The sequence below is a fragment of the Ceratotherium simum genome, chromosome 33 (assembly GCF_057802395.1).
Source record: "Ceratotherium simum simum isolate JZ-2026a chromosome 33, ASM5780239v1, whole genome shotgun sequence".
Classification (NCBI taxonomy): Eukaryota; Metazoa; Chordata; class Mammalia; order Perissodactyla; family Rhinocerotidae; genus Ceratotherium; species Ceratotherium simum.
In genome coordinates, this window is record NC_141932.1 from 9358385 (window position 1) to 9380193 (window position 21809).

General features: G+C 39.9%; 1 protein-coding gene and 1 pseudogene across 6 annotated transcripts; both read right to left on the bottom strand.

Moving 5' to 3' along the window:
- Nucleotides 1–278: 278 nt before the first annotated feature.
- LOC147912786 (U2 spliceosomal RNA) lies at nt 279–357 on the bottom strand (annotated as a pseudogene).
- A 4848-nt stretch (nt 358–5205) lies between these two features.
- LOC147912787 (uncharacterized) lies at nt 5206–21264 on the bottom strand. Of its 6 annotated transcripts, none has more exons than XM_087422039.1 (5): nt 21163–21264; nt 17408–17620; nt 14777–14903; nt 14404–14496; nt 5206–9227 (listed from the first exon to the last, which is right to left on the bottom strand). In XM_087422039.1, the coding sequence occupies exons 2-5, from the start codon at nt 17420–17422 to the stop codon at nt 7270–7272; spliced, it is 2193 nt and encodes a 730-aa protein (XP_087278165.1). In that variant the 5' UTR covers nt 17423–17620; nt 21163–21264; the 3' UTR covers nt 5206–7269. The 6 variants fall into 6 exon arrangements, with proteins under 6 accessions (XP_087278165.1, XP_087278166.1, XP_087278162.1 ...); XM_087422040.1 differs by having other exon boundaries at nt 21133–21178; XM_087422036.1 differs by lacking the exon at nt 21163–21264 and adding an exon at nt 17693–21156.
- Nucleotides 21265–21809: the final 545 nt, after the last annotated feature.

The window sequence follows — 21809 nt, forward strand, 5'->3', positions numbered from 1 at the left end:
TAAGGTCAATAGTTTTTTGACGAAGGTACCGCGATGATTCAATGGGGTTAGCCTTTTCAACAAATGATGCTGGGATCATTGTATATCTATTTGCAGAAAAATAAACTAAGACCCTTAACTCTAACCATACACAAAAATTAACTCAAAATAGATCACAAACCTAAATAGAAGAGTTCGTAAAAGTATAAAACTTAGAGAAGCAAATGGGAGACAATCTTTATGAACCTAAGTTAGCCAAAGAGTTCTATGACAAGACAGTAAAAGATGAGCCACAAAAGAAAAAATAATAAATTGGAGTTAAAATTAAAAACTTTTGTACTTCTACACTTGATCTTAGCCAAAAGGCCAAGAAGCGATAAAACTTTTGTACTTCTAAGAACAACATTTAAGAAAGTGAAGAGTGGAGCCAGAGATTGGGAGAAAATATTTCCAAATTATACATCTGATAAAGGACTTGTATTCAGAATATATAAAGAATTCTCAAAGCCTAATCACAAAACAACTATCTAATTACTTTTTTGGGTCATGAAAATTTCTAAAAATTGGATTGTGGTGATGGCACAACTCTGTAAACTTACTAAATGTGATTGAGCGGTACACTTACTACTTGGTAAATGTTCTATGTCAATTATGACCATAAAGCTGTTAAAATTAATTGCTGTTCCATACTACAAAATTTACGGGGTATGGATTTTTTTTTAAAAGACACGAAGTATAATTGAAAAATTATAAACTACCTAGATTAAAAGTAAATGAGATGTCTGGGACATACAAGAAAAAAGGTACAATGAATCTTGGAGTGAGAATGTAAGAATTTGGTTCCGGAGAGGATCATAATATAACCTGAACATAATTGAATATTTTATGTTTTTCAAGTAAACCCCACTTTAATGCATACTTTTTATGTGACTCTAGTTACCTTCCTATTGGTTCACAAATGATATTATTACAGCCACTTAATTATATATATACACAAACATTTTATAATATGGAAATATGTTTATAATGAGAAATTAAGTGTTAAAATTAGATTACACCTAACTTTTTCCTAACTTTGAGATATAGTTGACAAAGATTATACCTTTTTTTTTTTTTTTTTTGGTGAGGAAGATTGACCCTAAGCTAACATCTGTACTAATCTTCCTCTACTTTGTATGTGGGACACTGCCACAGCATGGCTTGATGAGGGGTGTGTAGGTCCGCACCTGGGATCCAAACTTGCAAACCCTGGGCCACTGAAGCGGAGCGTACAAACTTATGCCACTGGGCCGGCCCAGATTATACCTATTTTTTTTTTTTTTTTTTTTTTTTTTTTGTGAGGAGGACCAGCCCTGAGCTAACATCCAATGCCAATGCTCCTCTTGTTTGCTGAGGAAGACTGGCCCTGGGCTAACATCCGTGCCCATCTTCCTCTACTTTATATGGGACGCCGCCACAGCATAGCTCGACAAGCAGTGCGTCGGTGCGCGCCCGGGATCCAAACCGGCGAACCCCAGGCTGCTGCAGTGGAGCGCGCGCACTTAACCGCTTGTGCCACGAGGCCGGCCCCAGATTATACCTATTTTTAATAAACTTTTTATTTTGGGAAAATTTTACATTTACACAAAACTCACAAGGTACTACAAAGAGTTCACATATACCTTCATTTGACGTCCCCTCATGTGAACATTTTACATAACCATGGTAAATTTGTCAAATTGAGAAATTAACATTGGTATAATACTCAACTAAATTACAGATTCTATTTGGATTTCACAAGTTTTTCCACTACTGTCCTTTTTCTGTCACTGGATTCAACCCTTGCATGTTCCTTGATTTTCTCTGCTCAATGACCATTCCTCAGTCTTTTCTCTTTTTGATGTCCTCAATTATTTTGAGGAGTATTGATCAAGTATTTTGTATATTGCCCGTCTTTTGGGTTGGTCTGTTTTCTTCATTAAACAGGGGTTATGTATTTTGGAAAAGACACTTCAGAATTAAGTCCCTTTATCACATCATATCTAAGGAGTACAAAATATTAAAATGACTTAAGGTTGATCTCCTGGTAAAGGTAACGTTTGCCAGGTTTCTCCAGTGGAAATAGCAAAAACAATTCTGTCCAAAAAGAACCATGATAGAGGGCTCACATCAACAGATTTCAAGACTTATAAACCTATAGAGGTACTGGTATTGATAGTATTAGTGAAAGGAAAAACCATAGATCAATGGAACAGAATAGAGATCCCAGAAAAAGACCTACATAAATCAAATATACTCAACTACTTGACAAAGGTACAAAGGCTATTCAATGGAGAAAAGATAGACTTTTCAACAAATGATGCTGAAACACTTGGAGGTCCATAGGCAAAAAAAAAAAGAGAGAAGGAATCTCGGGCCAGCCATGGTAGCCTAGTGGTTGAGTTCAGTGTGCTCTGCTTCACCCGGGTTCAGTTCCCGGGTGCAGACATACACCACTGGTCAGTGGGTATGCTGTGGTGGCAGCCCACATACAAAATAGAGAAAGATTTGCCACAGGTGTTAGCTCAGGGTGAATCATCTTCAGGAAAAAAAAAAAAAAAAAGAAGAAGGAATTTCACCACATTTGTCACACAAGTCACATATCTGATAAAGGACTGGTATCCAGAACATAGAATTCTTAAAAGTCAAAACTAAGAAAACCCAATTTTAAAAATGGGCAAAGACCTTGAACAGAAACTTAATTAAAGATAAACAGATGGCAAATAGTCATATGAAAAGATGGTCAACACCATTTATTATTAGATAATTGCTGATTAAAACTGCAATGTGATACATGTACCCAGCTATTAGAATATGCTGAAATCCAAAAAACTGAAAATATAAAGTGCTGGTGATAAGGTGGAGTAATAGGAACTCTTATTAAATAATGAGACCTTATTTGCCAAACACAATGCAAAAAAGTAAAGCCATGTTAGAAGGTAAGCAGATTCTTGAATGTATATTTATACAGAAGATCCCAATTTTTAGGAAGGTACTCTAAAAAAATTTTTTTTAATGAAATCGTTCTTACTGAGGAGTAGAATTTAGGAAAATGGTTGTTTTTACTTGTGTCAAACCAACCTGAACAGGGAAATATCCAAGAGTAAACTTTGCTGTAAAATGAACAAAAATCCTATCTTTATTCATAGACATACCACTTGATCATGATGAATGAACTACTCTAATTTTTGTGAGGACAATGAGAAGAGTGGATATGGGAGACAAATTTTTAATAGGAACATTGAAAAAGGACTTGGACTTGAAAGACTGAAAGGAAAGTTTCCAGTATCCAAAGGTTGAGCTTCAAAACACTCACTAGCCTCGGGCTGTGGGTCTCAAGCTTCTAGACTCCTATGCTCTCAAACAGACAAACTCTGCACTCCCCAAACAACACTGACCTCAAATTCAATCTGAAATTTACCACAGAAGCTCTTGTCCACTGACAAGAACCCCAGGTTCTCCATGTCATGAGCTCCGTATTAAATCACTAACCTAGACAAGAAGCAGTGTTCATTGGTACACACCTCCCACCCAGTTTTCAATCACTGGGTCTTGAAGAGTTAACATATTGACCCTAAGCCCTGAACATTAGACCTTCATTCCTTAATCTCTCCTGACATAGCCTTAACCAAAGGCCCCACACTAACACCCAGATTCCTCGGTCACTGAACCCAAATAAATCTCCAAACACGAAATTCACATGCATTCCCTCTTCACCGACCCCACAGGCCCCTCACTCAAGATTCACGCCCAGAATCAGGCTCACCAGATCTTGAGCCTCCGAAGGCTCCACTGGCAGCTGCCAAAGGCTGAACCCAGGTCCAAAACCACTTCTGATTTGGTGTTCTCTCACTAGTGCTTCCTCGGCTGTCGCTGTCGCTAGGGACACTGAGGGGCTGGGAGGAGTGTGTCTGGCAAGGGCTCGGAGTCATTCCCAGAAGTCCGCCTTGCACAGAACTCGGTAACATGGCACTGTTACCTCATAGAGCAGTATTCTGGCATTTCTGATGGGCGTGGCCATAACAGCTGCTAGGACTCTGCTGGGTGGGAAGAAATGGAAATGTCTTATGGGCACCCCAGTGCCTTCCTCTTAAGTTTTCAAAGACTGAACCTGTCCAAGGCCAATGTGATCTGCAATGCATTCTAATCATCAGTTTAGGCAAAACGGAAAGTTGACGGTGCCCTTGAGCCTTAGGCAGGAATATGTTGGGTGTGCCAGTTTGCATGAGTCCAGCGTCCATATGGCAGAGAAGATACCAGAGAGCTTCTGGCTGGATCTTAGGTTTGATATGAAATTTTTACATATTAAGGTATAGGGGGAAGCCATTCTGGTTTATACCTTATTTGGCCTGAACTTTACTTAAACTAAAGAAGGCTGAATTATGGCCTGTCAAACATACATTGTACATCTGCTCTAACCATTACAGTAAAGGATGCATTCATTCACTACCCTACAGTAAAGAATGTGCTCTTTGACGATAAGAATTAATGCCTCCCTTCCTGTGTTGCCAGATGAATCTCCCTTCCCACGGCACCAAGGTCATGTTGACCCTCTGAGTACGTGCTAATCTGTAAACAGAATGTCTCCTTGAAATCTTGAAAACAGGAAGAAAAAAAAGTAGCCCTGTCATGCTTAACATATGTTCTTTTTCTGAAATGGTATAAACTGTGCTGAAAACCATGCTTTCCTGGAGAGCTTTCTTCCTTGGTGAAGACTGCACTTCTGGGCTAGTCCTCAATTTCATTCAAATAAAACTCTCTGCTATAGAATGATTATTGATTATGTGTCGTGTTGAATTTACTTGAGGTCTGTATTGGAAAAACCTATCGTTCAGTCTTCCTCCTTTTATTTCTCCTTTACTTTCACACTACTGCCACACTCACAACACTTCTGACACTTCTGATCACCAAATGTCTGTTGGAGGGGGGGGGTTACCCACACCAAGCAATTCTCCAGACACCAGCTGGGTGTCCTACAATTTAACTCAATTTCAACACTATCTATCTGGAGATAGAGTCAGATCCCACAGGTTCAGGGCTCAGTCCCACAAACTACTCCCACTCCACTTCAGATGCCAATTGCAAGTAATAGGTCCCCAGGCTACCTACAACTTCTGTCCAACATGGCTACAAATAGGTTCCCATAACTCCCTCTTTGGGTTCAATTAATTTGCTAGAGCCGCTCACAGAACTCAGGGAAACACTTACTTATATTTACCAGTTTATTAAAGGATAAAGGATACAGATGAACAGCCAGATGAAGAAATACATAGGGTGAGGTCTGGGAGGGTCCCAAGCATAGGAGCCTGTCCCCATGGAGTTGGGGTGTTACTCTCCCTGTACTTGGATATGTTCATCCACTTGGAAGCTCTCCGAACTCTGTACTATTGGGCTTTTATGGAAGTACCCTCACACAGGAATGATCAATTATTAACTCCATTTCCAGCCCCTCTTCCCTCTCTGGAGGATGGAGAGTGGGGCTGAAAATTCCAAACTTTTAATCATGGCTTGGGCTTTCCAGTGACCAGCCCCCATCCAGGAGCCCACCAACAGTCACCTCCGTAGAACAAAAGATGCTCCTAGTGCTCTTATCACTTAGGAAATTACAAGGGTTTCAGGAGCTCTGTGCCAGGAACCAGGGGCATAGACCAATATATATATTTTCTACTGATCTCACAAGGTCATATAGCCAATCTCAAAAGAATACATGCTAAATGATTCCATTTTTCTAATATTCTATAAATGACAAAATTATAGATACATAGAGATCTATGATGCCAAGGGTTAGGGTCAGGGAAAGGACGTGACTATGAAGGGGTAGCATGAGGGAGTTTGTGTTGACAAAACATTCTGAATTTTTACTGTGGTGTTGGTTACATGAACCTACATATGTGCTAGTTTCCTAATACTATATATAAAAACCAAATAAAAATGAGCGCATGTTAAAACTGGTACGATCCAGGGGCCGGCCCCGTGGCTTAGCGGTTAAGTGCGTGCGCTCCGCTACTGGCGGCCCGGGTTCGGATCCTGGGCGCGCACTGATGCACCGCTTCTCCGGCCACGCTGAGGCCGCATCCCACATACAGCAACTAGAAGGATGTGCAGCTATGACATACAACTATCTACTGGGGCTTTGGGGGTGAAAAATATTAATAAAATAAAATCTATAAAAAAAAAAGAAAAAAACTGGTATGATCCAAATAAATCCTGTAGTTAACAGCATTTCAATAATTTCACTTTCCTCTATTTGATAATGAACTATGGTTACGTAAGGTTTTACCTTTGGGAGTAGCTGGCTGAAGGGCATTTAGGAATCTCTGGAATATTTCAGTTTTTGTGATTCTAAACATATTTCAAAATTTAAAGTTATCAAAACATCATATTTATTTTAATTTTATAAGCCACTTAATGCTATGCTGCTTATAAATTTGGTTAAACACATCCAAATATGTGGAGTTATACTTCTGCAATGAATATATTGTGTCATTTTGAAGTACTTTAAGTATTCTGACACTTAAACTTGGAACCAAAGAAATCCAAAAGTTAATATAAGGAAACAGGCATAGAACACTCCTGCATTGTATATATTAAAATTTAATCCATGATGAGAGTAACTGCCACTATTTAAAATTTATAAAATCAATGACAAGGCAACTAGAAATATGGTTGAAGGTATCCTGTCCCCGAATGCTTGTGAGGTGTGTTATCTGTTTAGACTTGTGACAGACTGTTCTCATTCATCATTTCCCCAAGACATCTTTCCATCATGAAGTTGTCTGATATTTTGCTAAAGTCCACTACATTGAATGTGTTCATAAGTTATTTCTGTATGGATTTCCTGGCAAATGATGAGGCAACATATATTACTGTAAACCCTGCCATATTCATTGCCAAAGGAAAGTATTTCTCTAGTGCGAACCGACATTTATTGAGGTGTTACTTCTGGGTAAAGGCTTTCCCACAATTATATCTCTACCAATTAGAAATACTCACTCACTCATGATCTATGATAACATATGATAGAGTCTACTGCCCACTGAAGGCTTTCCTAGTCCATCACATTCATAGGATTTATCTCAGTATACACTTTTTAGACATATGTTCTAAAATATTTTCATCAAGGTTGATTGAGTTGTTTTGTAATTTTTTTCAACATAAAACATGAGGTAACTGTTCACTAAACACACCACCACATTCTTTGCATTAAGTTATTCTTGATTGCATACTATTATCTTGAGGGCCTACAACTGGCAACAGGCTTTCCCAAAGTGACTACCTGTGAATTCTCTTATGTTTAACAAGGATTGACGAGTGGGCAAAAGCTTTCCCACAATCACTGCATCCATAGGGCCTCTCTCCTGTATGTTTTCTCTGATGAACATTGAGCCCTGACTTTGTAGTGAAGGCTTTCCCACAGTCACTGCATTCATATGGTTTCTCTCCTGTGTGAATTCTCTGATGGGTAATGAGATCGTTTTTGCGCAAAGAGAATTTCCCACATTCAGTACATGCAAAGGAAGTCTTTCCTGTCTGAAATCTCTGATGTTGTATGAGGCATGTCTTCTTCCTAAAGGCTTTACCACATTCATTGCATTTGTATGGTTTCTCTCCAGTATGAGTTTGCTGATGTATACCTAGAGTACTCTTCATGGTGAAGCCCTTTCCACACTCATTGCATATATATGGTTTCTCCCCAGTATGAGTTCGCAGATGTGCAATTAGCATGCTTTTCCCGGTTAACCCTTTGCCACATTCATTGCATATATAGGGTTTCTCTCCTGTATGGGTGCGCCGATGTACATTGAGATGGCTCTTCTCTGTGAAGCCTTTTCCACATTCACTGCATATATAGGGTTTCTCTCCCGTATGAGTTCTTTGATGTCCAATCAGCCGAATCTTTGCTGGAAAGCCTTTCCCACATTCACTACAGACATAAGGTTTCTCTCCTGTATGAGTTCGTTGATGGACAATCAGGCGGCTCTTTACCGTGAAGCCTTTCCCACAGTCATTGCATATATATGGTTTCTCTGCAGTATGTGTTCGCTGATGCACAATGAGATCACTCTTCATGGTGAAGCCTTTTCCACATACACTACATACATAGGGTTTCTCTCCTGTATGTGTTCGCTGATGTCTGATGAGAGGGCTCTTCAAGGTGAAGCCTTTTCCACATTCATTGCATATATAGGGTTTCTCTCCAGTATGAGTTCGCTGATGTACAATGAGACAGTGCTTCATTGAAAAGCCTTTTCCACATTCACTGCAAGTATACAATTTCTCTTCTATATGAGTTTGCTGATGTGTGATAAGACTGTTCTTCAACGTGAAACCTTTCCCACATTCATTACAAATAAAGGGTTTCTCACCAGTGTGAGTTCGATGATGTGCAATAAGACGCCTCTTCTCAATGAAGCCTTTTCCACATTCACTGCATGTATAAGGTTTCTCTCCTGTATGAGTTTTCTGATGTGTAGTCAGACTAAACTTTGTAGAGAAGGCTTTCCCACATAGACTGCATCCATGCGGTTTCTCTCCTGTATGAGTTCGCTGATGATAAATGAGCCGACACTTTTTGATGAACGCTTTCCCACATTCACTACATGCATAAGGTTTCGCTCCCATGTGAGTTTTCTGATGTATATTAAACTGTGATTTCTTGAGGAAGGTTTTGTCACATTCGGTGCATTCATAATGTTTCAGTCCTGCGTGAATTCGCTGATGTTCAGTGAGCCTGGACTTTCTGGAGAAGGCTTTCCCACACATACAGCACCCATGAGGTTTCTCTCTAGTATGAACTCTCTGATGATCAATGAGCTGAGACATTTTGATGAAGGCTTTCCCACAGTCACTGCATACATGCGCTTTCTCTATGTTGTGAGTTCTCTGTTGCTTAACGACCTGGGACTTATTGTTGATGGGTTTTGCACTTACAGGGAATTTAAATTCAGTATAAAATTGTTCATGGTTAGCATAGAGAAGTGACTTCTTATCTCCATTAAACTCAGCAGAGTTCTGTAAGTTACAGCTTCTGTTCTGGTTTTCGAAACTTAAATTTGATTTTAAAGGTTTTTCACATGAGTCAAGCATATCACAATTTTGCTTTAACAGGAAATGACTTTTGCTCTCATCAACAATATCTGCAAACATATTATGTTCACAGCATTGTTTCATACTCTTCCGACTGCTTTGATTTTGAAACTGATGCTGCAAAGGACCAACTTTCCTGATTTCTAGGAAAGAAGAGAACAATTAGTCATTCTGTAATCTCTCATAATCTTAGTATGGAATAAAACTATTTCAAAAAATGTCTTCATGTGAAGTAACTATTTGGTGGCAATCCTATATGTGGTATAATAAGAAATATATTTGTTCTTCATCCAAGAATGAATATATTTCATTCATCCAGTTCTTGGCACAGAGCTCCTACAACCCTTGTAATTTCCTAAGTGACAGGAATATCTTTTGTTATTCATAGCAAGCCCTTTCAATCACACCTGAGTTTATACTAATGAGGTGACTTAGCATAGAGTTCCTTCATAGCCTCAGGAGGGGTCCAGTCACCAGAAAGACCAAGTGATTGGAAGATTAGAACATCAGCCCCAACCACTAACCTCTGGGAAAGAAGGGAGGCCCTAGAGATTAAAGCTCTATAAAAGCTCTTACAACAACAAGATTTGCTCAGCTTCTGGGTTGGTGAACACATCCACGTGCCAGGAGGGTGGTGCAGCCCAGTTCGATGGAGACAGAAGCTCCTGCATTCAGGAATCCTTCAGACCTTGCCCTATGTTCCTCTTCATCTGATTATTCATCTGTATTCTTTATAATATTCTTTATAATAAACTGGTAAACATAAGTAAATGTTTCTCTGAGTTCTGTGAGCCACTCTAGCAAATTAACTGAACCCAAAGAAGGGGTATTGGAACTTCTGATTTATAGCCAGTTGGTCAGAAGCACGGGTAACAATGTGGACTTGTGACTGACATCTGAAGCGTGGGCAGTCTTGTGGTCGAACACTTAATTTGTAGGATCTGACATTATTTCTAGGTAGATAGTGTCAGAATTCAATTAAATGTGTAGGAAACCCAGGTTTAGTTCTAGGTATAGACAACTGAAGCAAAGGAATAAAGAAGGCAATTGCAGTCTGTGAAACACAGTTAAAGGAGCAATGGAGACATAAGAGGAGGAGGAAATCAGGATATATCTAAAGGAAAGACAAGGTTCACTGATGGGCTCAATGGGAGAAGTGGGAAGAGGTTAATGAAAGAGGCCTCAAGGATTACTCCAGGAATTATGTGACTTGAGCCACTGGGTGGGTGGAATGCCTCTTAATAAAATGAGGAATATTACTGAAATCCAGAATGAGGGGAAAATCTAGTGTTCACTGTGAAACATAAAGTTTAAGATGATTATTACATATCTAAGTGCAAACATGAAACTGGCTGAATATATATATATCTTAAAAAAGGTCTTATCTGAAAATAGCAATGTGGAGAGCATCAACATATACTAATTATTCAAAGAAAAAGTACTGGATGAGACTGTGTGTGGATACATGTAGAAGAAAAGGTGAAGGCACAGGGCCAAAGCTTTAGTCATTCCAACATGTGGAGTTTTGGAATTCAATAAGCCCATGGGAGAAAACCAATCATTGAGTATTGTGATCAGGCACACACCTCAGACCCAGGTGTAGAGAATAAACACAATGAAGAGTAAGAATGTGAATCCTCAGCATCTGATTTCAAGATAAATGTGACAGACTATTGAGGGTTATCATATTCCAAAAACTTGACATTCTTCTTCATTCTGCAGACCACCATTAACCTAACTCTCCCAAAGCACTAATCTCAAATTTAGACAAAATCTTCTGTAATCAAAACTCCAACCAGTAGTCTAATTGGAACATACTCTCCTATGTTCCTACATAGAGGGAAGGATGATATGCAGTCAAGTTTTAACTCAGTGGGCTTGGGTTACTGCATCCCCGCACATTCCAAAGAAAGGACTGGTCCTGACTGGATTACTGGAAGATAACCTCTGAGTCCCTGGAATATTCTGCCTGATGAGTGTCTTTTTAGGCCTAATGTCTTAGGTGATACCAGATGGTTTATGCTAATGATGTGATTTATGACGGATGCCTGTTTTTGTATGCCTGGGGCTTTGGACAACGTTGTAACATTTTGACTCTGGGGGGCTAGAAGCACCAGGCTGGGGTGAGCTTCTCTGGTTGGCAATGCTTCACATGTGCTGTCAACGTTGTTGCTGGGAAAATTCAGCACTGTTCATGTGACTACCAGTGGAGGAAAACTGGAAGTTTTGTGTCTACTTTCTCCTGGATTCTTTCCTATGCACCTTTTATCTTTGATGATTTTAATCTGTATCATTTTACTGTCACAAATTGTAACCATAACAGTACTGTGATATTGTGATTTATAAGAAATGTATATTTGGTCATTCAGATGACCAAAATATATTTCTCATACGTATGTGGTCTTCATCCATAGATCCTGGCTCACAGCTTCCAAAACCCTTGGAATTTCTAGTTTATGTTAATGAAGGTGCTTGTTGGTGTGGGGACGCCTCCACACACACATGTTGGAACTGGGTCCAGAAACCCAAAAGAAGTACACTCCCCTCACTGATAATGTCTACCTTCTATACAATAGGCAAAGTGATGCATTAAAAATTAGTTATATAATGCCACTCCTCTACTCAAAACTCTCTACTGGTTTCTCAGCTCATCTGGAATGAAATCAAGGTCTTAAATGCCCTTAATAAGCAACATGTGACCTATGTACCAGAACCTCCAGCTACTACCCCACTGTCCTCATCTCCAGTCAGGTTCCCTCTCGCTCATTACACTCTATCCTCACAAGCTTCCTAGAAGCTCCGCAAAAACATTACAGATTCAGGTGTTTGAACTTCCCATTGTCCCACATTTGGAGAATTCCATGGAGCTTCCTCAAATCCCTCATCTATGTGCTCAAAGGCACCTTATCAAAGAGCCATTCCCATTCCTAAAAGCACCGATCTAGGACTCAACACCCACTGTTCCAGTCGCTGATTTAATTTTCCTTACAGCAATTTTTGCCCTAAGACATGTTATTTATATACATTTATTACTGATTATATAGTACTTCCACTGAAAATGAAAGCAATGTGAAGAGTAGGGACAAGGTATATTTTTTCTTTCTTTTTTGTACTGCTGTTATCTTCAAAAATATTAGGCTATTAGGCTATCAAAATGCAAGTTTTAAAGGAATGAAGCAATCACGTCAATTGCAGGAAGCAATCATATGTATGGAACACATTAAAGAGTGTTCAGGAAGAGGGTAGAGACTCTTTATAATTAAGATGATGTATCATGGAGATCAATGACAGAGAAACTGCAATCTCATATGGCAGTAAACATGATTAACTAGGACACAGTGTCATGAGAACATGATGGAAAAGTAATCACTTGTATTTCTATATTCTAGCAATGAATAGTCTAAAAACGCAATCAAGAAAACAATTCCATTTACGACCTAAGAGAAAAGAATACAATACTTAGGAATAAATTTTAAAAATGAAGTGCAAAACTTATATTCTGAAAGTTACAAAATATTGTTGGAAGAAATTAAAGACCTAATTAGATAGAAAAACATCCAATGATCATGGATCAGAATGTTTAATATGGTTAGGATGGAATTACTCCCCAAATTGATATACAGAGTCAATGTAATCCCTATCAAAATCCTAGCCATCTTTTATGCATAAATTCACAAAATGATTCTAAAATTCAAATGGAAATTTAAAGGGTCCAGAATAGTTCAAAATAGTCTTGAAAGAGAAGAACAAAGTTGGAGGATTCACACTTTCCAATTTCAAAACTTACTACAAAAATATAGTAAAAAAGGCTACTATGAGGATATATACATATAAAACGTTTCTTTCCAATTTCAAAACTTACTACAAAAATATAGTAAAAAAGGCTACTATGAGGATATATACATATAAAATGTTCCAAAATTGATTGTGGTATGCTTGCACAACTATGTGAATATACTAAAAAACCAATGAATTATACACTTTAACAGATACATTGTATGGTTGTGAATTAAATCTAAATAAAACCAATAAAAAATATGATGTAAAGACAATAGCGTTAAAATAAATGCAGTGACAACATCTAAGAACTAAAGGAAAATCTGAATTAGCAGAACTATGCAGGATGTAATTTGAAGCAGACAGAAATTATGACCTAGTTTTAACGCACAGCACATTAATAAGATCTTTTCTACTTAATCAAAAGAAACTGTAGAAACCTTTAAGAAGAGATGTATGTAGGAAACATTCAAGGTAATGTCAGGATGGCTAGAATTGAAAACGTGTAGTGCATAAAGAGAATCTAAATTTCAAAAAGGATGGAGGGAAGATGATTCTTGGTCTCACAAAATGGGAAGCCATAGGCCAGTTGCCATGAAGAAGAGTAAAATACATAGAAATAAAATGTACATTAGACAATATTAAGGGAGAAGTCAATTTGGGAATCTCTTTCAGGGAATAGAAAGACGTTAACTCACGAGAATGGAGGAAACTTTTAAGAGTTATGAGAACCGAGAAGAAAATGAAAAGTATGGAGAACCTGGGGCAGGGAAAGGGGGGACCAATGAGTTTCACATGAATGCACAGTGAAAACCAGCTTATCACGGGGACACAGCATCCAAGGTGGGGTTGGACGCTAAGGAGAGAAATCATTATTTCCTAACAGGGCAGGAGAAGGTATAGTAGGAAGAAAAAAGTGACGAATTCAAAGTTCTCTTTCCAGAGAGGCCTGGAAAGTGGAATTTCACAGCAAGAGAGGTAGAGACACTGTGACAGGGGACAAAGAAGAGGAATGTTTGGGTTGGCCTGGTGGTGTAGCAGTTAAGTTCGTGCGCTCTGCTTCTGGTGGCCCGGGGTTCACAGGTTCGGATCCCCGTCGTGGACCTACACACCACACATCAAGCCATGCTGTGGCAGGCATCCCACATAAAGTAGAGGAAGATGGGCACAGATGTTAGCCCAGGGCCAATCTTCCCCAACAAAAAGAGGAGGATTGGCAACAGGTGTTAACTCAGGGCTAATCTTCCTCATAAAAAAAAAAGAAGAGGAAGATTTACAAATCCTAGGAAGAAGATAGTTATGAAAACAAAAACAAGATGTATATAAAATAAACAGGGGTCAGATCTCAGAAGAGGAACAAGGGGTATATTCTCCTCTAAATATTCTCCTCTAAACAAAGAAAAAGAGTTCTCCTATGGGAAAAGAAATACATGGAGGGGCTGTTTACATTTCCTCACACACTGTCACAGCTCTGACACCTTCTCTGACTGATTAGAATATGGCTTCCACAGCTGCCCATCTTGCTGGTTCTCATCCACTCACCTGGATGGGTTTGACCGTGGATTTCATCTTCTACTGTCCACAGTTCTCCTCGTTCCAACTTGGAGAGCGCATCTGGTTTGCAGGCTTGATACCCTGCTCGTGAAAAATGATAGAAGACTTAGATATATTGAATTGGATGGGATATGTCAAGAAGGGATAACGTTACATTTTAGGGAATAATCAGATTTCATATCTGTAACATCAAGGCTTTTCTCTCAGGAGAGGAGACATTACACCCTCCTGTCTGTGTCAAGAGAAGGATCTGAGAATCTACCATTTCAGAGTAGTGCAGTGATTCTGAAGAGTTAAGTAGCTGACAAAGAAAGGCCACTGGAGGGACACCCTCTGAGTGACACAGGGGAGCTGTCCTCACCCAGTGACACCAGGTTGCTGTAATTCTCCAACATCACGTCCTGGCACAGGTCCTTCTGATCCGGGTCCAGGAGCTGCCACTCCTCCCAGGTGAACTTCACGGCCACATCGTCAAATGTCAGGGATTCCTGTCACAACACGGTCGTGTTTAATGAAGTGATGTTCTTTTGGTGATATGGAAAAAAGTGCAGAGGAAATTATTCTGCTTATGTTCGCCATAGAGGAAATTGGTGGGTTTTTTTCTTAATATGTTGTGATATAATAAGGATTCTAGTAAAATGTCATTGTGCAGTCTTCTATTCATTCAACAAAGCTGAAAAGTGAAAGTTTCTTTAGTATGTACCATTAAATCCTCTTGCTAATGTAAGAACATCTGCAATCTATATAAATTTGAGCATCTATTTGCCAATAGTGAACTATAAGCTACTTATAAGTAGATGAATAATACAGATTCCTAAATTCACCATGAGCATTTGAGCCAATACCAAAACCAGTAATGAAGAGACTCCAGATGCTAGAATCACAAGACAATACATACTAGTATCAGTGGTTAATATACTAAACAAAATAAAAGAAACTATAAAATATGTATGAGGCATAAAAATTATTAGATGATTAAGCAAATTTGTAAACAAAACTATTCTTTAAAGAATATATTTATGGACCCATAGACAAATGCACATGTATGTGTGTATTTCATTAGGTGGGGTTAATACCATCTTAGACACAATGAAGAAACAGCTGTAGGAAACATGTTTCTACATTTATGAGAAGTAAAGACAGTAAAGGATACCATCTACTACATCACCTCTATGAAGAACTATCAAACACCTATGTGGACTTCAGACCTATGTGCCATGAAATATTAACATCCCTCAAAGACCTAGTCTGCTTTCTCCTAACAGTTGACGCCTATGATATTGTGATACAATAAGAAATCTGTATTTGGTGCTTCATCCCCGGTTGCTGGCACAAGAGCTCCTAAAGCCCTTGGAATTTCCTAAGTGACAGGGGTGAGAGGGGCATCTTGTGTTATTCATAACAAGCCCCTTTCAACCATCCTTGAGTTTCTATTAACGAGGTCACTCTGGGTGGGCCCCTAGATACACTAAGGATGACGGCTGGTTGCTAGAGAACCTACTTTGTGATTAGAGGGTCGGAACTTCCAGCCTCACTCCAGCCCTCTAGGGAGGGGAGAGCGACTGGAGGTAGAGTTAATCAACAATGACTGATAATTTAAATCAATCACATCTATGTAATGAAACCTCCATAAAAAACCCTAAGCTACAGGGCTTGGAGAGCTTCCAGGTTGGTTAACACATCTAGGTGCTGGAATGGTGGCTTGCCCAGAGAGGGCATGGAAGGTCCTTGCTCCTTCTCCCATTCCTTGCCCTCTGCATCTCTTCCATTTAGCTGCTCCCAAGTTGTACCCTTTATAACTAACTGGTAAGAGCCAGCCCTGATGGCCTAGTGGTTAAAGTTCGGGGCACTCTGTTTCAGTGGCCCAGGCTGGGCTCCCAGGAGTGGAACCATACCACTTGTCTGTCAGTAGCCATGGTGTGGCAGTGGCTCACATAGAAGAAGCAGAAGAACTTACCACTATACACAACTATGTACTGGGGCTTTGTAGGGGGAAAAGGAAGAAAAAAAGGAGGAAGACTGGCAATAGATATTAGCTTAGGGAGACTCTTCCCCTGCAAAAATAATAATATAATAACAATAACAACAATAATAACAATAATAAACTGGTAAATGTAAGTAACGTGTTTTCCCAAGTTATGTGAGCCATTATAGTAAACTATCAAACCTGAAAAAGGGATTGTGGGCACCTCTGATTTGTAGCCATGGCAGAAGTATGGGTACTCTGGACACCCAATGCTTAGCATCTGAAATGAAGGCAGTCTTGTGGGACTGAGCCCTTAAATTTGTGGAGTATGATAGCAACTCCACGTAGTTAGTGTCAAATTGAATCAAATTGTAGACACTCAGTTGGTGTCTGGAGAGTTGGAGAACTGGTGTTTGGTGTGGAAAAACCCACACATTTGGTGTCAGAAGTGTTGGGAGTAGAAACAGATCATAATAATGCCTATCATGTAAGTTACCAAGATGCTCTTGCGATGGCTGTCAGATATTTGACGTACGTTGACAGCTAATGTAACCCACAGGGTTTTGCACAATCAGATATTATATTTCAACCTGAATCACGTAATATGAATCCTATGAATAATATATTCATGATCCTACTTTGCCCAGATTTCTCCAGATCTTGCTAGTCTCAATTTAAACTTTTCTATTTAATTGCACTAATTTTTTTTTTTTGAGGAAGATTGGCCCTGAGATAATATCTGTTGCCAAACTTCCTCTTTTTCAATTTCCTCCCCAAAGCCCCAGTACATATCCTAGATGTACATCCTAGTTGTAGGTCCTTCTAGTTCTTTCATGTGGGATGCTGCCTCAGCATGGCTGGATGAGCAGTGAGTAGGTCTGCACCAGTGAACCCTGGGCTGCCAAAGGGGAACACACAAATTTAACCACTACGCCACTGGGCCAGCCTCCAAATTGCACTGATTTTTACAGGCCTCTACCATTCCATTGAGGAATAAAGGAAAGAACAAAAGAAACCAAAAGTCACCTGGGCCTGGATCATTTTCTTCTGATTTTGGGAAATGGCTGCTAACTGGGAGGCTCTGTCTTCAGCTCTTCTGGATCAGCTCTAAATTTCTGTACAAAAAATCTCAGTCTCCAGCCAAGGGCGTCCCCAGAAATGACGATACCGAAGTCTTGGAATCTCCTCCTCCTTCTTTCCCTTGACCCCTCTTGTTTCTGGGGAGCCAGCACCTGTGGGCTGAAGAGAAAATTACTCTGAGTGACACATTCTCTTTAGGCCCAGCTGTTGTCACTGTTGCTGTGCACTCACCTTAAATCAAGGCCCTCAAAGATCTGTCCTTTTTTGAAGTGTTCCAGAAGATTTTACCTCTGAGCCGATAAAACATAACATTCAGAACGCGAGAAGTACACGTTTCTTCGTATGACTGTGAAAGGGAACGTGGAAGGAGAACCAGCAGAGCATGATGCCCCAGTGGCAGGGGAATCCTCAGGTAGATCAATTTTAGGAAAGAAGACATCAAGAGAGTTAGGATGGACACAATTTTTCTTTTAGACCATGTGTGTCCATGTACCTCTTCCAAAGTCTTTTTACATCTCAAGGTGCATACACTTCAATTTGAGGAACATGACACTAAGCAAATAACAAGCATCGCCTTATTTAATTTCTCATTACCATCCACTTCTTGATACTCCGTAGAGTACTGTAAGTATAAACCTATACAGGATACTCAGCAAAAATGTCCTTTAGGAATAAAACTGAAATAAAGACATTTTCAGGCAAAACCAGAGAGAATTCTTCATCAGAAAACTTGTATTACAGCAAACGCGAGTGTTCTTCAGGCAAAAGGAAAGGACCCTCCAATGTAATCAGAGGAGCAAGAAGTGAGAGGAACAAAACTGGTAAATAAGAGGTTAGGTCTAAATTAGTACCAACATGAAAAATAATGATCAGATCTCAGGAGGTTTTAAAAACATAGAGAGGTTAAAAACAGAAAGAGCTACCATGATAGCATATAAGTTAGGAGGTGGGTAAATGAAAAAGTGTCATAAGATCTCTGTACAGATAGAGAAGAGTAAAAAAGTACTAATTACCATAATACTTTGACAAATAAAGGTTGTATGTTATTTGTAATCCCTATGTCAGGAATAAAACTAATAGTTTCTTAAAACATACATAATTTCCATATTAAGAGAGGGAAAATGTAGTGCATATGGCTTCTGCAGCAATTACTCAACTCTACCACTGTAGCTTAAAAGCAGCCAAATCAGAAAAACAAAACGAAAACAAATAGGGCTGGCTAGGTTCCAATAAAACTTTATTAACAAAACCAGTCACAGGGCCAGATTTAGTCCATGGGATCTAGTTGCCCAACTCCAAATTAGAGCAGAAAAGCCATACAATCATCTAAATCAAGGGTCAGTAACATAACGTCCAGGGCTTGGACCACCTGTTTTTGTAAATAAAGTTTTATGGCAACACAGCGAGATCCATCCTTTGACTATTGTCTCAGGCTGTTTGCACACTACAACGCAAGATGCCCCGCTCATCTTGTGAGAATTTGGGTCTGGAAACATTACCCAATGCAACGCAGTTTGGAAAAATAATCAAAGACGACTTTTGAATATAAGAAGAGGCAAATTATCAGTATCTGCCTAATACGTCTGTGTACCTCTTTAGTCAGGTGGCTGGTTACAAAGTTTATGTAGAACAGTCCTATAATATCGTAAAGCACACACAGGTCAAGCGTCAGTGTTAAAGAAGAGAACATTTCATGGCAGTAATTTAACATTTGATTGAAAACGGCCAATGAAAGAATCACTGCTAACCTCAAACTCCACTTCCAGGAATTTCTGAAAAGGAAATATTAGCAAAAGAGTGACATTTGACAGGTCACTTTAACTTTCTGCATTATCTTTTATATAAGTACACTTAAGTTTTAAACCAGAAAAGTATCAGCATTCTACATTTAAAATAAAGTTGCTCTTGCTAGGTCATTAGTGTAAATTCATGGTTTTAAAAATTTTCATTACTAGGGGCCGGCCCCGTGGCTTAGCGGTTAAGTGCGTGCGCTCCGCTGCCGGCGGCCCGGGTTCGGATCCCGGGTACGCACCGAGGCACCACTCCTCCGGCCGTGCTGAGGCCGCGTCCCACATACAGCAACTAGAAGGATGTGCAGCTATGACAGACAACTATGTACTGGGGCTTTGGGGGAAAAATAAATAAATAAAATCTTTAAAAATTTTCATTACTAAAAAAAGAGAGAGAGAAACATCGAGGAAGGCAGGGAGAGAGAAAATGAGTTATAGATACAAATTTTACAAAACACAAACCCATAAATATGGAGAAATAAGCAGCCTTTTTTACTCAGATGTATGATGTCCCTGCCATTACATTTCACTATTTTAGGAATTTTACTTCACTTAATAGGCATAATAACACTGAGGAAGAGATTTTAACTTCTCTTTTTGCTAACGAGGTAACAGATGCAGGTCACATAAATTGTAATATGAGCAAGGGGAAGAATCTGGATTGAAAAATCAGATTCATTTCATTCCACTTTATATCAGGCCAAAATTATTTGTAAAGATTTCCGTTCTTTTTTTTTTTTAATTTTTATTTATTTTATTTTTTTCCCCCAAAGCCCCAGTAGATAGTTGTATGTCATAGTTGCACAGCCTTCCAGCTGCTGTATGTGGGACGCGGCCCCACCGTGGCCGGAGAAGCGGTGCGTCGGCGCCCGCCCGCCGGGGATCCGAACCCGGCCGCCAGCAGCGGAGCGCGCACCTAACCGCTAAGCCACAGGGCCGGCCCTAGATTTCCGTTCTTTAAGTAAACAAAAGAAACAAGTAGAAGCTATTAGTAGAACTCTAGTCAATCACAGAGGAATGGAGAGAGGGTTAGATAACTGGTAGAGCTAGTCTAGTATCATGTTAACTGTAAAATCTAGGTGGTAGGTATATGGGTGGTTACTTTAAAATTCTTTCATTATTTCTGTAGGTTTGAAAATTTTCACCAACTGTTAGGTGGAGAGAAAGATATTGTAGTATTAAGAATTTCATAAAGTGACCAAATATAAGCAAATATGTAAAGTTCATTGCTCTTTTATGTGATAGAAAATTATAAGGAAAAGGGAGTTAGAAAATAATAAGACGTTTAAAATTGCAATAAAAATAAATAGTCTAACCTGGAGTTGAAAGGTAGGGGAACAAATCCACGAGTAAATGCATAATCATAAAATGTTCCTAAAAATGATACCTAAATATTTTAAACATTTCACCTCTATATAAATGTGTGCAAACACTTAATATGAATCCACTTATAATACCACTGGTTCACATATTAAAAATTTGTAAATGTTTATTACACGAAATAAAGTGAAAGAAGAAAAATCATAGTACCATTTACGCAATTTATCTGAATTATGACTATTAAGCACGTAATATAAAAGCCTAACATTGAAATACACTAAAATTTTGACAGCATTGATTGACAAACACAACCCTGCAGTCCGCGATCACTGAGCCCTACAGAGAGTAATCGGCAAAGACCCCAAAATGTGCCCGCGGGACTAAGTCGTAATCTCTAGAGATCCTTAACCACTAAGCACAGGAGCACCTCCTGACTGAGGCCAGAGGCATCCCAATCACACCCCTTGGCGCTTCCCTGCAAAAGAACACCCATGCACGCTATCCTCCCGCTGGAACTCCACATGCATCATCCACCGTGAACGCCTGCAGACCCTCTCTCACCACCGTCCACGCAGAGACCCGGCCACCGACCTGTCCACACACGCCCGTGACCGGCGGGAGGCTGAACGAACTTGGCTGAATTTGCTCCGCTACGTTCATCACTGCCGTACGGTGGCCCACGAGGGTCTGAGGCTTCTCTACAGAGAAGAAACATCCGGATTTCAGACTGTCCCTGAGAGGTAACATGGCCGCGCCCTCGCCACCGCCCCTGGGGGCGGCCATCTTTGAATCTCGGCCGTACGGGGGCAAAGAAGCCGGTCCCATTTCTTGGCACCGCAACCCTTCATGAAAACGGACATATGTGCAAAAGCTCGAGCTTACACAAGACAAAAACAGCCCGGGGTCAATCCCTTTCAGCGAGCTGAGTGGAAAATTAAAATGTCAGCGACATTTACCCACGATATTTTTCTCCCGTGGGCGCACCCATCTTACAGGAAGTGGAGGTCTCCGTACAGCACAGAACTCGCTCTTGGGAAAAAGCGGACTGGCGTGTAGAGGATCCCAGGGCCGAGTTTGTCGCAGAAATCGGGTCGAAGCGACTTTTGAACAGAGAACAGGGTTTGGAGAAGCTCTGACGGTACAGGGATGGCGGCCATAGACCAGGAAACGAAAGTGGCTGGAGGGCGCGAAAGTTAATGTTTTGGGGCGAGTCATGGGGAAGAGGCCACTAAAGGCCA